Source organism: Copadichromis virginalis, linkage group LG10 (assembly GCF_057382275.1).
Source record: "Copadichromis virginalis isolate Kocher_CV1m ecotype Utaka linkage group LG10, C_Virginalis_male_GT1.1, whole genome shotgun sequence".
NCBI classification, from domain to species: Eukaryota; Metazoa; Chordata; class Actinopteri; order Cichliformes; family Cichlidae; genus Copadichromis; species Copadichromis virginalis.
In genome coordinates, this window is record NC_140627.1 from 10,572,082 (window position 1) to 10,584,892 (window position 12,811).

General features: G+C 41.2%; 2 protein-coding genes across 3 annotated transcripts in view; one reads left to right on the plus strand and one right to left on the minus strand.

Annotated features, from left to right (window-relative positions):
• pcdh1a (protocadherin 1a) overlaps positions 1-12,811 on the minus strand; it is a 113,595-nt gene that overhangs the window by 43,171 nt on the left and 57,613 nt on the right. The window lies entirely within an intron of this gene.
• On the plus strand, positions 4,526-11,182 carry LOC146699852 (uncharacterized). Its single transcript, XM_085469768.1, has 2 exons — positions 4,526-10,691; positions 11,009-11,182. Exon 1 carries the CDS (start codon positions 4,617-4,619, stop codon positions 10,356-10,358), a length of 5,742 nt encoding a protein of 1,913 aa, XP_085325894.1. The 5' UTR covers positions 4,526-4,616; the 3' UTR covers positions 10,359-10,691; positions 11,009-11,182.

A 12,811-nucleotide genomic window follows, 5' to 3' on the forward strand; every position in this document is an offset into this window, starting at 1 on the left:
AATGATTATTGAGATCTCCACAAATGAAAGTTTTTTTGTGAGCTCTTTCTTTATCCAGTCTACTACTACCTGGAGCTCTGTATATAACGCTAATGATTACTTTTTTACTCTTTAAACATTTCAACTGTTATACATTACAGTACCTTATTCAATTGCTATCATCATCTTATCCACCACATTAAATTTCAGGGTTTTTTTTTTCCATATTCAAGGCCACTCTTCCTCCACCTTGGTTTTGCCAAGTTATAAATGTGAATTAATAACTCTCCAGTTCAATGTCTATTCCTTTTTCCATATTGATCAAGTTTCCAATGAGGCAATGACACTAAGTGGATGTGAAAGCAAGACACAGCAACTTACAAACAACTGGCAAACAGGAAATGACAACGCACGTATAGATTCGCCACTTTCAGGTGAAACTATTTCAATGTTTCAAACCATTCCAAGGTTTTTAGGTCACCATTGATGAGGTTTCAAGAAGAAAATAAAAGACAGGTCTGAATGTTTGAAAATGTTTTGTAAAAATCCTGTAAAGATTAGATGAAAAATACTCAAAGGATCAATTAAGGTTGGTTTATTATTTTGTTAGATAAGTTGAAAAAAAGTTAAACAAGTAAATAGAGGAACAAGGTAAAAAGAGGTAAAAAAAAAATAAAAGGGGAGAGAGAGGAGCGAAACCCCCAAGAATCCCCTCTGAGCAAGCACTGGGCGACAGTGGGGAGGAACAATTGCCTTTAAACGGGCAGAACCAGGCTCAGGAGGGGGCAGTCAACTGCCGGGACTGGTTGGGGGTGAACAGAGGTGGAGGAAGTGGAAGTACTTTTTTTTTCCAGGATGAGAGTTTTCAACTTGTTTGTTTGTTGTCTGATTGTTTCTCTGTTTTGCTTCTCAAGTTTCTTGCATCTTTGTTCCACTTCTTCTAAAGTTACTTGTTTTTCTTCAAGCTTTTCTTCACTTCTTTGTATGTTGCCTCCTGTGTTAACTTTGCCTTGTGCAGGTCTGCATTTCTCTGTTGTACTTCGTTGTGCATGTCTTCTAACTGCTGAGTTCTTCTCTGGATTTTTTGGAGCATACACTGCAGGTCTTCATGTATTTTGTCTTGTTGTTTCTTTTGCGCCTGCATTTCAGTATGTTCGTGCTTCAAATTGTTGACGGACAATAATACCCCCTTAATGAGCTCTGAGCTGTTTCTCGCCATTTGATTGATCATTTTCTCCATATGTGAACGTTGTTTTTCCAGTTTTTCCTTTTTGTCGTCCAGTTCAGTAGTTTTGTCCTTCAATTCAACAAAATTCTTGAAAAATTAGATTTTTTTTACTCTCAAAGTCCTGGAGAGTAAGTTTTTCTTCTTTCAGTCTTTCTTGCTATTGCTCTTTCTCTTAAAGGTTCTTTATTTTTGCGCCATGTTTCATCCAAACTTTCAGCATTTTGTATTTTCCCTAAATGCCTTTGAGCTTGCACTGCATGTCTTTTTGCTTTATGTCCTGTTCTTCCATCTGTTTGAGGATTTCTTTAGTTTTTTCCAAAGCGTCATCGAGCTTTCCTTGGAGCACCTTATTCTTATGGTCCATGTATTGGAGATCCCATTGCTTCTTCTTAATAGTAGTTTTCCTGTCTTGAAGCTAGTCGGACATTTATTTTAGTTCAGCACTCTTTTCCTTGTTTTCTTTAATCAGGAACACAATCTGCTCTCGGGCTTGACCAAACTTTATTCCCCAGCCCTCATTAATAATTTTGATGTCGGGCTGGTATAGCTGTCTTTCTTCCAGGTGTTTATTTTGTGGTTCCATTCGTCTGCACTTCTCCTTCAGTTGAAGTTTCTCTTCTTCAATCTGTTTAATTTTGTTCTGGAGATGGTAGTTTTCCTTCCTATTTTTCTGTATTGCCCTTTGGAGGGATAAGACACTATTTCGGGAAACTGGCCAGCTACGGCAGGAAGGAGAGGTGGCATAATCGTTTTGTCTTTCTTGGTGTTTTCTTGAAAACGTGTTTCTTGGAATTTGTATCCAATGACTCTGAAAAGGTTTCTAAATGTGGAAACATTTGAAGACTGTATTTTTTTTTTAAATTATCGTACTTATACTGTTTGTTTGTTAATTTATTTTGATTATGTAAAAAATACACAAAGTTCATTTAGCAAAGAAAAAAGATGGAAAATTGCTTTACAAAATAAAGCTAATACATTTCAACATTGCTTCAACTGTTGTGATTCAGTTACATATCAAAAAGGAAGGTGGGAAGAAGCACACACATATTTAATCCCAATCCTTTGTCATAAGTCATTGGTCAATATTTAGTCAGCTTCCTTACTGATATAATGCAGTAATAATAAGGAACCTATTTCTGATATAATATATACATCACATCATAAAATGTGCTAAACAGAGACATTCACTGAATTTCTGCATATTTCATGAAGATCATATCTTTATAACCCTTTTTGAACTGCTTTATGGTTGAACACTGCTTTAACTCCATCTTCAAGCTGTTCCAGAGCTTCACTGCATCCACAGAAACACAAAAGCTTTCTTCTGGTATGTGCCTTCACAGCTTTGAAGTTATAAAAACCCCTTAAATTACAGCTTCCTCCTCTTACAAAAAAAACAAACAAAACAAAAAAAAACAAACAACCTACTCTGAATATTAATTGGTAGTTCATTATTTTTTGCTTTGAACAGAATTTGTGGAGTTTGAAATCTCATTAGATCAGCAATTTTCAATATTTCAGATTGCAAGAATATTGAGTTTGTATGATCCCTATAACCTGCATTGTGGATGATTCAAACTGCTTTTTTTGAAGAGCAAAAAGTGAATGTAATGTACTTTTATAGTTATTGCCCCAGACCTTTGCCAATAGCTTAAATATAGTGAAACCAGTGAACAGTGGAGAATATAAAGTAATATCTCATTTAATACCTTCTTTTAGGATTGCAATGCTTCTTGATACTTTGAAATGAATATATCTTATGTGAGCTCTCCAGTTAAGTTTTTCATCTATTATTACCCCCAGAAATGTATTTTCACTGACTCTTTCAATATCAACATCATTTATTTGAATCTTAGCATTTGTACATACAGTAAACTACTATTTCCAAATACCATTATTTTAGTTTTATTAAAATTCAACGATAATTTGTTTTTATCAAGCTAGAACGTCACTTTACTTATTTTATTAGTCATTTCATCCAGTAAATGGTGCAGATCATGACCAGAGCAGTTTGTATAGTCAGCAAAGAGTACCATTTTTAATACTTTGACACTTTACAAATGTCATTGATGTATAAGTAAAAAATAAAAATGGGCCCAAAACTGACCCCTGGGTACACCACAAGCAGTGTCCATACATAAGGAGCAACAACCATTTAATTTCACAAACTGCTTCCTGTCACTTAAATAACTTTAAAACTACCCCTCTGAGCAAAAAGGAACCCAAATTTTACTTAAATGTCTGGAATTGGCCCCAAATTTGGTCAGATCACATCTGGTCATAAACTATAATGTTGCTGAGCAGGAGCCCTGGCAGCATTGCAAATTGCAGTATCTGTGTGTGATTGGCTGTGGGTTCAGAGCCCTGTAATGGTCAACTGTAGCTGTATTTTTCATCTAAATAAATGTCCCTAGGGCAAGTTTCCAATTCAATCTCAAAGAGCTGTGGTGCTAAACAAAACTGAATTAAAGGCAAACAGAATTTAAAGGCAATACTTTAACAGAAAGACATGGAATGGAGTAAAGTCAAAGGCCTATTATATATATATATATATATATATATATATTTATGTTCTGTCCCAAGTAAAAGATTAAAAAAAATGGTTCATAATAATTTATTGATAAAATGTCATATTTCATCTGTGGTAATTTATGTTAAAAAAGAGAGTCATTTAGTTAAAAATATGTTCTATACAGTCAGCATTAGTTTTTCTGTATCTTATTTTGAAGGAGTAATCTGTGTTCGCAATGCATTGTGGGAAGCAGACGCTGCAGTCAGTTGGGAAAAGCATTGTACAGAAAACCTGCCTATCTGTGTTTAAACTTCATCTCCTGTGGCCTGAATCTTTATATACACCATCGAAAGCAATGGCTGTAAGTTTATTACATGTTCTGGTTGTTTTATATGTTTATAAGAGCTGATTTAGAGATCGTTTTGTAAATGTGTTTGTGCCAGGAATTAGCCTTATCCCAGAAGCGGATTTTGCTTAGAGCATGGTCTATTAAAACATAGCAATGATGCTAGCGATCTAATTTGCATATCAGAGGATTGTTAAAACTATTGTTTATCATTACTTAGCAGCTAAGACTAACTTTGATACATGTTTTCTGTCACTAACTATTTCTTTTGTGCATTTATTTCACAATGTCAAAGAGCTAAAGGATATTTTATTTTCTGGTTTATTTTTTAGTTTCACTCAGCACTTTCATCGAGCTATTCAAGCCACAGTGTAAAAGATTGTAAGCCGTCGAGAAGACTGTAATAAAGGAGCAAGACGCTCAGTTTCCTGGCTCATGAAAATTGAGTTTGGCTTGCTGTTGACATACACAGTGTATCCAACACGTAGCGATAACAGTACAGTGAAAAGCCAGGTCAGCAGTTGGTGGAAGATAAAGTTTATGCCACAGCGATGGATGCCCACGGGGAGAAGGCAGAAGAAATGGCTAACTCAGGAGACAAAGCACCATCAGAGGCTAGCTCCCGATCCAAACACTCTGGCTCCAAGCGCTCATCTTCCAAGTTGTCCTCAAGGTCCAGTGTATTGGAAGCAGCCATCTTTGCAAGAGGTTCTGCTGAAGCTACAAATGCCAAAGCCTTGTACAGTAAGAGACAATTGGAAATTAAAAAGCAGCAAGCAAATCTGGAAATGGATTTACAGATGTTAGAGATAGAGAAAAAAGCTGCAGCTGCTACGGCAAAAGCAGAGGTTCTAGAAGCTGCCGCAGCTGTTGAACAAGAAAAAGGAGAAAGTTTAAAAAGTTCAGTCCCACCACAAGTTATCAGACAGAGAACTATGGAGTACGTGCAACATCAAACCCAGCTAAAGTCACATCCGGCTGAAGAAGGAACACCTCAAGTCAAACTGACAGCAAAGGCGCCATCATTCACTCCAAGGAAACCAACCTCCTCTCCACCTGTACTCTCAAAAATGTACGTAGAGGAGGAAACTTTTGACCCACCAAGAGAGTATGTCGAGCCGAACAGTCACCATGCTCCTCACAATAGTGATGCACCTATGGCTGACTTTGCTAGGTTCCTTGCACGCAGAGAGTTAATCACAACAGGGCTCTTTAAGTTTGATGACACCCCTGAAAATTTTAGAGCATGGCAGTCTTCATTCTTAAATGTAACTGGAGGCATTGATCTTACATACAGCCAGCAGTTAGATCTCCTAGTCAAGTGGCTCGGTAAAGAGTCCTCAGAGCATGTTAAAAGAATCAGGGCTGTTTATACCACTAACCCCAAAGCTGCCTTCCAGTTGTCATGGGATAGGCTGGAGGAGTGTTATGCTACACCCGAAGTAGTAGAGAATGCCCTGTTTAAAAAACTGGACAGTTTTCCTCGCCTTACAAACAGAGACAATGTTAAACTTAGGGAACTAGGAGATTTGCTCCTAGAGCTGCAGGTTGCTAAAGACGAAGCCTACCTCCCAGGCCTCGCTTACCTTGACACACCACGTGGGGTTAAGCCCATAGTGGAAAAGCTGCCTCCAGGCTTACAAGATAAATGGCTCCACACTGGTTCAAAATACAAACAAAAATATAATGTGACGTTCCCTCCATTCTCATACTTTGTAAAGTTTGTCCAAGAGGAGGCAAAAGCGAGAAACGATCCAAGTTTTGTGTCATGCAGCAGTCAACCCCTCAACAAAGGTGAGAGACCACCATTCAAACAAATTAGCTACAAATCACCTCTAACTGTAAACAGAACAGAGGTTGATACAAGTGCTTCTGCTAGTATCAGAGAGGATGATCTAACACGTTATTGTCCAGTCCACAAGAAAACGCATTCTCTAGCCAAATGTAGAGCTTTCCGGATCAAACCACTACAAGAAAGACGAAACATACTCAAAGAACACAAACGATGTTTTCGCTGTTGTTCTCCCATGCACACAATAAAGGACTGCGACCTGAAGGTCAAGTGTGAGGAGTGCCAAAGTGAAAGACATTGCTCTGCCATGCACCCTGACACGGGTCAAAAACCCCAGCCGGAAAATGCACCTGAACCAGAGCCTCAGCCTCAAGACAACACTCTACCCAAGGTAACGTCACGATGCACTGAGATCTGCGGTGAAGGCTGTCCTCCGCGTTCCTGCTCCAAGGTATGTCTAGTTCAAGTTTTCCCTAAAGGTCAACCAGAACGGTCTGTTAAGATGTACGCCATTCTTGATGATCAGAGCAATTGCTCGCTGGCGCGTCCTGAATTCTTCGAGCTATTTGGAATCAAGGATAGCCCTCTGACATACCATATGAGAACGTGTGCTGGTCTAACTCAAATGCTCGGCAGGAAAGCAGTGGGGTTCCAAATTGAGCCTGTAGGTGAAGGCCCACGTCTAGACCTTCCTCCTCTCATTGAATGTGATGAGATAGTATTTAACAGAGATGAAATACCTACACCTGAAGTCGCTCTTGCCCATGCCCACTTGAAACATCTGGCTCCTCTGATACCTAAGCACGACCCAGCTGCCCAGATTGCAGTTCTACTGGGCAGAGACATCATACAAGTCCACAAGGCACGACAACAAGTCAACGGACCCCACAATGCTCCCTTTGCTCAGCGCCTAGACCTAGGCTGGGTAATCGTGGGGGAAGTATGCCTCAATGCTCACAGGCCAATGGTCAATGCCTATAAAACCCACGTGCTCTCCAACGGACGTCCATCTCTCCTCACTCCTTGTCCTAACAGCATGAAGATCAAAGAAAAACCATGCTATGGCGGGGAGCACAAGAGTAGCTTCTTAAAACGCAGTTCGAAACCCAATGCAGCAGAAGAAAAGCTTGGAGAGAAAGTTTTTGAGCGCACAGAGTATGACAACCAGCATGCCCTGTCCTTTGAGGACGAGACCTTCCTTAAGATAATGGAAAAGGAAGTCCACCAAGATGGAAACAATAACTGGATTGCTCCTTTACCATTCAAGTCCCCTCGCTTGCCACTTCCAAATAACAGAGACCAAGCGCTGTCTAGACTCAACTCACTGAGACGCAACTTAACCAAAAACCCTCAAATGAAAGAGCAGTTCTCAGAATTTATGGACAAGCTGTTTAAAAACAACCATGCAGAGATTGCTCCACCCATTGATGATAACACTGAGTGCTGGTACCTGCCTATTTTCGGCGTATATCACCCCCAGAAGCCCGGTCAGATACGGGTGGTCTTTGACTCTAGTGCCGAGCAGTCTGGTGTGTCACTCAATTCAGTGTTATTAACAGGCCCTGATCTCAATAACACCCTCCTTGGTGTCCTGATTCGGTTTAGGAGAGAGCCCATTGCAACCACTGCTGACATTCAGCAGATGTTTTACGGGTTCCTGGTTAGACCAGACCACAGAGATTATTTGAGGTTCCTGTGGCACAAGGACAATGACTTGTCAAAAGAGGTGCAGGAGTACCACATGCGGGTACATGTTTTTGGTAATAGTCCGTCACCAGCGGTAGCCATCTATTGCCTTCGAAGAGCCATCCAGGAAGGTGAGGCAAAGTTTGGAGCAGACACAAGACACTTCGTCGAGAGACACTTCTACGTCGATGACGGGCTGATTTCGGTTCCCACAGAGTCTGCAGCCATCGATCTGCTCAGGCGCACATGTGCATCCTTAGCTGAGTCTAACCTCAAGCTCCACAAAATCGCCTCGAATAGTGTCTCAGTCATGCAAGCATTCAAGCCAGAGGATTTGGCCTCCGGTATTAAAGACTTGAGTCTCGGCGACGATGCTTTACCGGCCCAGAGAAGTCTAGGAATGTGCTGGGACATTAACACTGATTCATTTACCTTCAAGGTAGCCGTCAATGACAAACCCTATACCCGCCGTGGGGTTCTCTCAGTGATTAATAGCATCTTCGACCCCTTGGGACTAGCATCGCCAGTGACAATCAAAGGCAGACTCTTGTTACGCAAAATGTCAAATGGAGTCCAAGATTGGGATGCTTCTCTCCCCCAAGAGGAGATGGACGCATGGGAAACGTGGAAAATGTCCCTCCAAGATTTGAGCCGCCTAAGAGTGCCGCGCTGCTATGTACCAGCCTCCCTTTCCATGTCCACTTACACTGAACTGTGTGTCTTCAGTGATGCCTCAAGCTGGGCTATTGCAGCAGTAGCATATTTGAAAACAGTCAATGCAGAGGGACAATGTGAAGTCGGATTTGTGCTTGGCAAAGCAAAACTTTCACCCCAACCAGAACCGACAATACCTCGTCTTGAGCTTTGTGGAGCAGTTCTAGCGGTGGAGATGGCGGAGCTCATTCTGGATGAACTTGATCATAAACCAAACACTGTAAAATTCTACTGTGACAGCAGGGTGGTTCTTGGGTACATTTGCAACGATTCAAAGCGCTTTTATGTCTACGTACATAATCGAGTTCATCGTATACGCCAGTCCACATCCCCTGAACAGTGGCATTATGTTACATCAGAGCAAAACCCAGCTGATCTAGCAACCAGGTCAGTACCTGCATTGCAGCTCATGGACACTATGTGGTTTAAGGGATCAGACTTCCTTTACAAACTACATGAACCAGAGACGAATGAATCGTTTGAGCTGATTGAACCTGAAGTGGATGCTGAAATCCGACAAGTTAGTACCTTTGTTACTCAGATTCAGAAGAGCGGATTCACACCAGAACGCTTCCAACGCTTTTCAAGCTGGACCTCACTGGTACGTGCCATTGCTTTCTTAATTCACCAAGCTCGTTCTCACTCATCAAGCAACTCGTCAAATCATTCATGCAGGGGCTGGCATAAATGCAGAGAACCACGCACTCCAGAGGAGATGGATGCGGCCAGTAACCTCATTCTCCAGTCTGTTCAAAGGGACGCTTTTCCTGATGAGTACGCTGCTCTACAAGCCAATCAAACCATCCACGCCTCTAGCCCCATTGTAGCCCTCGACCCATTCATGGGTGAAGACCTCATCAAAGTTGGAGGTCGCCTCAAACATGCTTCATTGGACCCATCGTTAAAGAATCCAAAAATTCTGCCAAGCAAGCATCATGTGTCAAAGTTGCTTGTCCTGCACTATCATGCTAAGGTTGTGCATCAAGGAAGGCAGTTCACAGAGAGTGCAGTTAGGCAAGCTGGACTGTGGATTGTAGGCTGCAAAAGACTGGTCTCATCCATTATCCACCGTTGCGTAACATGCAAGAAACTCAGGGGGAAACTAGAGACTCAAAAAATGGCAGATCTCCCGCCTGAAAGACTTGAAACATGCCCTCCATTTTCGTATGTTGGGTTGGACGTGTTTGGCCCATGGTCAGTGGTTACTCGACGCACACGAGGTGGCGCAGCACAAAGTAAGAGGTGGGCGATACTTTTTACGTGTATGACTACAAGAGGTGTACACATCGAAGTCATTGAATCTATGGACACTTGCAGCTGCATAAATGCAATACGCAGATTCTTTGCAATAAGAGGCCCAGCCAAACAAATGCGGTCAGACAGGGGCACCAACTTCATCGCAGCAAGCGTGGAGCTTGGCATGGCACAACCAAACAAGAACCCTCCCGACATTGTCAACCATCTTCATGCCAACGGTTGCACATGGGAGTTCAACCCCCCACATGCTTCTCACATGGGGGGCGTCTGGGAAAGGATGATTGGGGTAACTCGCCGAATATTGGATTCTATGCTCTTGCAGAACAAACACACCCGTCTCACACATGAGGTGCTTTGTACCCTAATGGCTGAGGTATCGTCTATAATCAATGCAAGGCCCTTGGTCCCTATTTCGACTGACCCTTCCTCACCATTCATACTCTGTCCTGCAATGATACTGACCCAAAAGCAGGGCGTTCCTTCTCCACCAGGAGACTTTTGTGGAAAAGACTTGCTCAAGAACCAATGGAAACAAGTGCAAGCACTCGCCAATGGTTTCTGGAGTCGCTGGAGAAACGAATATCTCAACACCCTCCAATCAAGGCGCAAGTGGCATGGAACACACCGCAATCTTCAGTCAGGCGACATTGTGTTGTTGAAACAAAATCAAGCACCCAGAAACGAATGGACAATGGCTATCATCACAGCCACCTTTCCAAGCAGTGATGGGAAGGTCAGAAAGGTCGAAGTGAGGACATCTTCCCAGGGAGTCTCAAAGACTTACCTGCGTCCCATTTCGGATGTTGTTGTGCTCTTAGAAAAGGAAGTGACTGATAAAAAGTAGTAGTGGCATCAGTAATGCCAGGCGGGGAGTGTTCTGTCCCAAGTAAAAGATTAAAAAAAATGGTTCATAATAATTTAGTGATAAAATGTCATATTTCATCTGTGGTAATTTATGTTAAAAAAGAGAGTCATTTAGTTAAAAATATGTTCTATACAGTCAGCATTAGTTTTTCTGTATCTTATTTTGAAGGAGTAATCTGTGTTCGCAATGCATTGTGGGAAGCAGACGCTGCAGTCAGTCGGGAAAAGCATTGTACAGAAAACCTGCCTATCTGTGTTTAAACTTCATCTCCTGTGGCCTGAATCTTTATATACACCATCGAAAGCAATGGCTGTAAGTTTATTACATGTTCTGGTTGTTTTATATGTTTATAAGAGCTGATTTAGAGATCGTTTTGTGAATGTGTTTGTGCCAGGAATTAGCCTTATCCCAGAAGCGGATTTTGCTTAGAGCATGGTCTATTAAAACATAGCAATGATGCTAGCGATCTAATTTGCATATCAGAGGATTGTTAAAACTATTGTTTATCATTACTTAGCAGCTAAGACTAACTTTGATACATGTTTTCTGTCACTAACTATTTCTTTTGTGCATTTATTTCACAATGTCAAAGAGCTAAAGGATATTTTATTTTCTGGTTTATTTTTTAGTTTCACTCAGCACTTTCATCGAGCTATTCAAGCCACAGTTGTAAAAGATTGTAAGCCGTCGAGAAGACTGTAATAAAGGAGCAAGACGCTCAGTTTCCTGGCTCATGAAAATTGAGTTTGGCTTGCTGTTGACCTGCGTTAACATACACAGTGTATCCAACACGTAGCGATAACAGTACAATATATATATGTGTGTGTGTGTGTGTAGAGAGAGAGAGAGAGCGAGAGAGACAGAGGGTATTTGAACACATTTAATTTGTGCCTTACCTATAATATACTGTAAAATATAAGTAACTTCCAAAGTGTCTCTGTGAAAGAAATATAGTTAATAGTGCAGGGAAGTAAAGACATACACTGAAGAGGATGGACTGATGACAGAAATAAAGTCAGAACCAAACATGAGAGAAATTAATCCTCAATATCCAGTCTCTGCTGGGTACCTTATTGCCTCTCAAACTTCCCATCTTCAGAGTTTATATCTCTATTGCTGCAGCATCTGGCTGAAAACCATGCATACACTTCCATTTGTTTGAACTGGAACATAATTGGATTTGGGAGTGGGGAAAAAAGCCTTCAACCATACTTAAAACTTCCCCTAATATGTGCACAAGGGGTGTGCAAGTTGGTATTTCAGCATGTGCAAGCTTGTGCATGGGCATCTATGTGTTGCTATAAATAGCATCTCTCATGGTCTCGCTTGCCTTGATTTGTTACCCCACATCCAAGATGTGCCGATTGGCAATACATTCCAAGAGCTAGGCGATTTCAGAAGTGTGTCTGCATCTCATGCTTGCACTAAAAGTAATCGTTCCAATGCAACTGGATGGGGAGCCCTCATGTTCTGCCATCTTATCAGGGAACTGAAAAATCATAGTTAATTAGATTCATAGTGACCTTTTTCATCTCTGGCTACAAACGCCCAGTCACTGCTGAAGCAGAATGTGTTCTCAACATTGATCTTTCTGCAGACTTGGGGATTGAGAAGACCATGGCGCAGTGAAACGAGGCAGAAAAACAACATATCAAAAATATCATCAGAAGAGATTACTCTGTTTGAGTGAGCTGCTCTCTTTTGAGGCCTTTAGGAGTTAGCACGTTTTTGTGAGAAGAGCTCTGTAATCCACCTACTGCATCTCAATCACTGTGCAAACAAACTCACACAAGTCCTGCCCTCTGTCTCAAGGCCCATTTGCCAGACATGCACATGTAATCCCACCGCATTTCTCATTATCAAATCCTATGTTCAATCTCTCTCTTTTGTATCCCTGCTGTCCACTATCCACAACAACAGTCTGCAACTGAGCATTGATCTTCCTGGAGGCTTCAAACAAAAGATGACTTACAACTTTCATCCAGACAAAAAAGCCCTTTTGATGATGCCCTGCTGATTTCCACACAGGAGAATGTTTGAGCTGTTCCAAAATTTCAACATACATACATCCAGGCAGCAAATATTACCAAAGCTTGGTAAAGTTCACAGTTATAAGAACAAACAAACAAATAAAAAAAAACTGTTGAAAAGAGAGCTGCTAAAATAAATGCCTCAACTGCAGCAAAGGAGAAATCACATTTTAAAATCCTGAAAAATATAAACATATTTGTGTCACACCTTTACAGTTTTGGTAACACTGAGGAAGAACCCACTAGACTCTGTTGATACAGATATGGTATGATATTGATGACAGATTTGATTAATCTACTGATGAAATTTTGGCGGATTGCTCCACAATGGGGTTTAGACAGGGCCTCAAAGCAGAATATCTTGTATGAATACTCTATTGCCATATCCTTTCAGAGCTCATT

Excerpts from the sequence above, each read along its gene's own strand:
- LOC146699852 (XM_085469768.1), top strand. The coding sequence starts at position 4,617 with ATGGATGCCCACGGGGAGAAGGCAGAAGAAATGGCTAACTCAGGAGAC.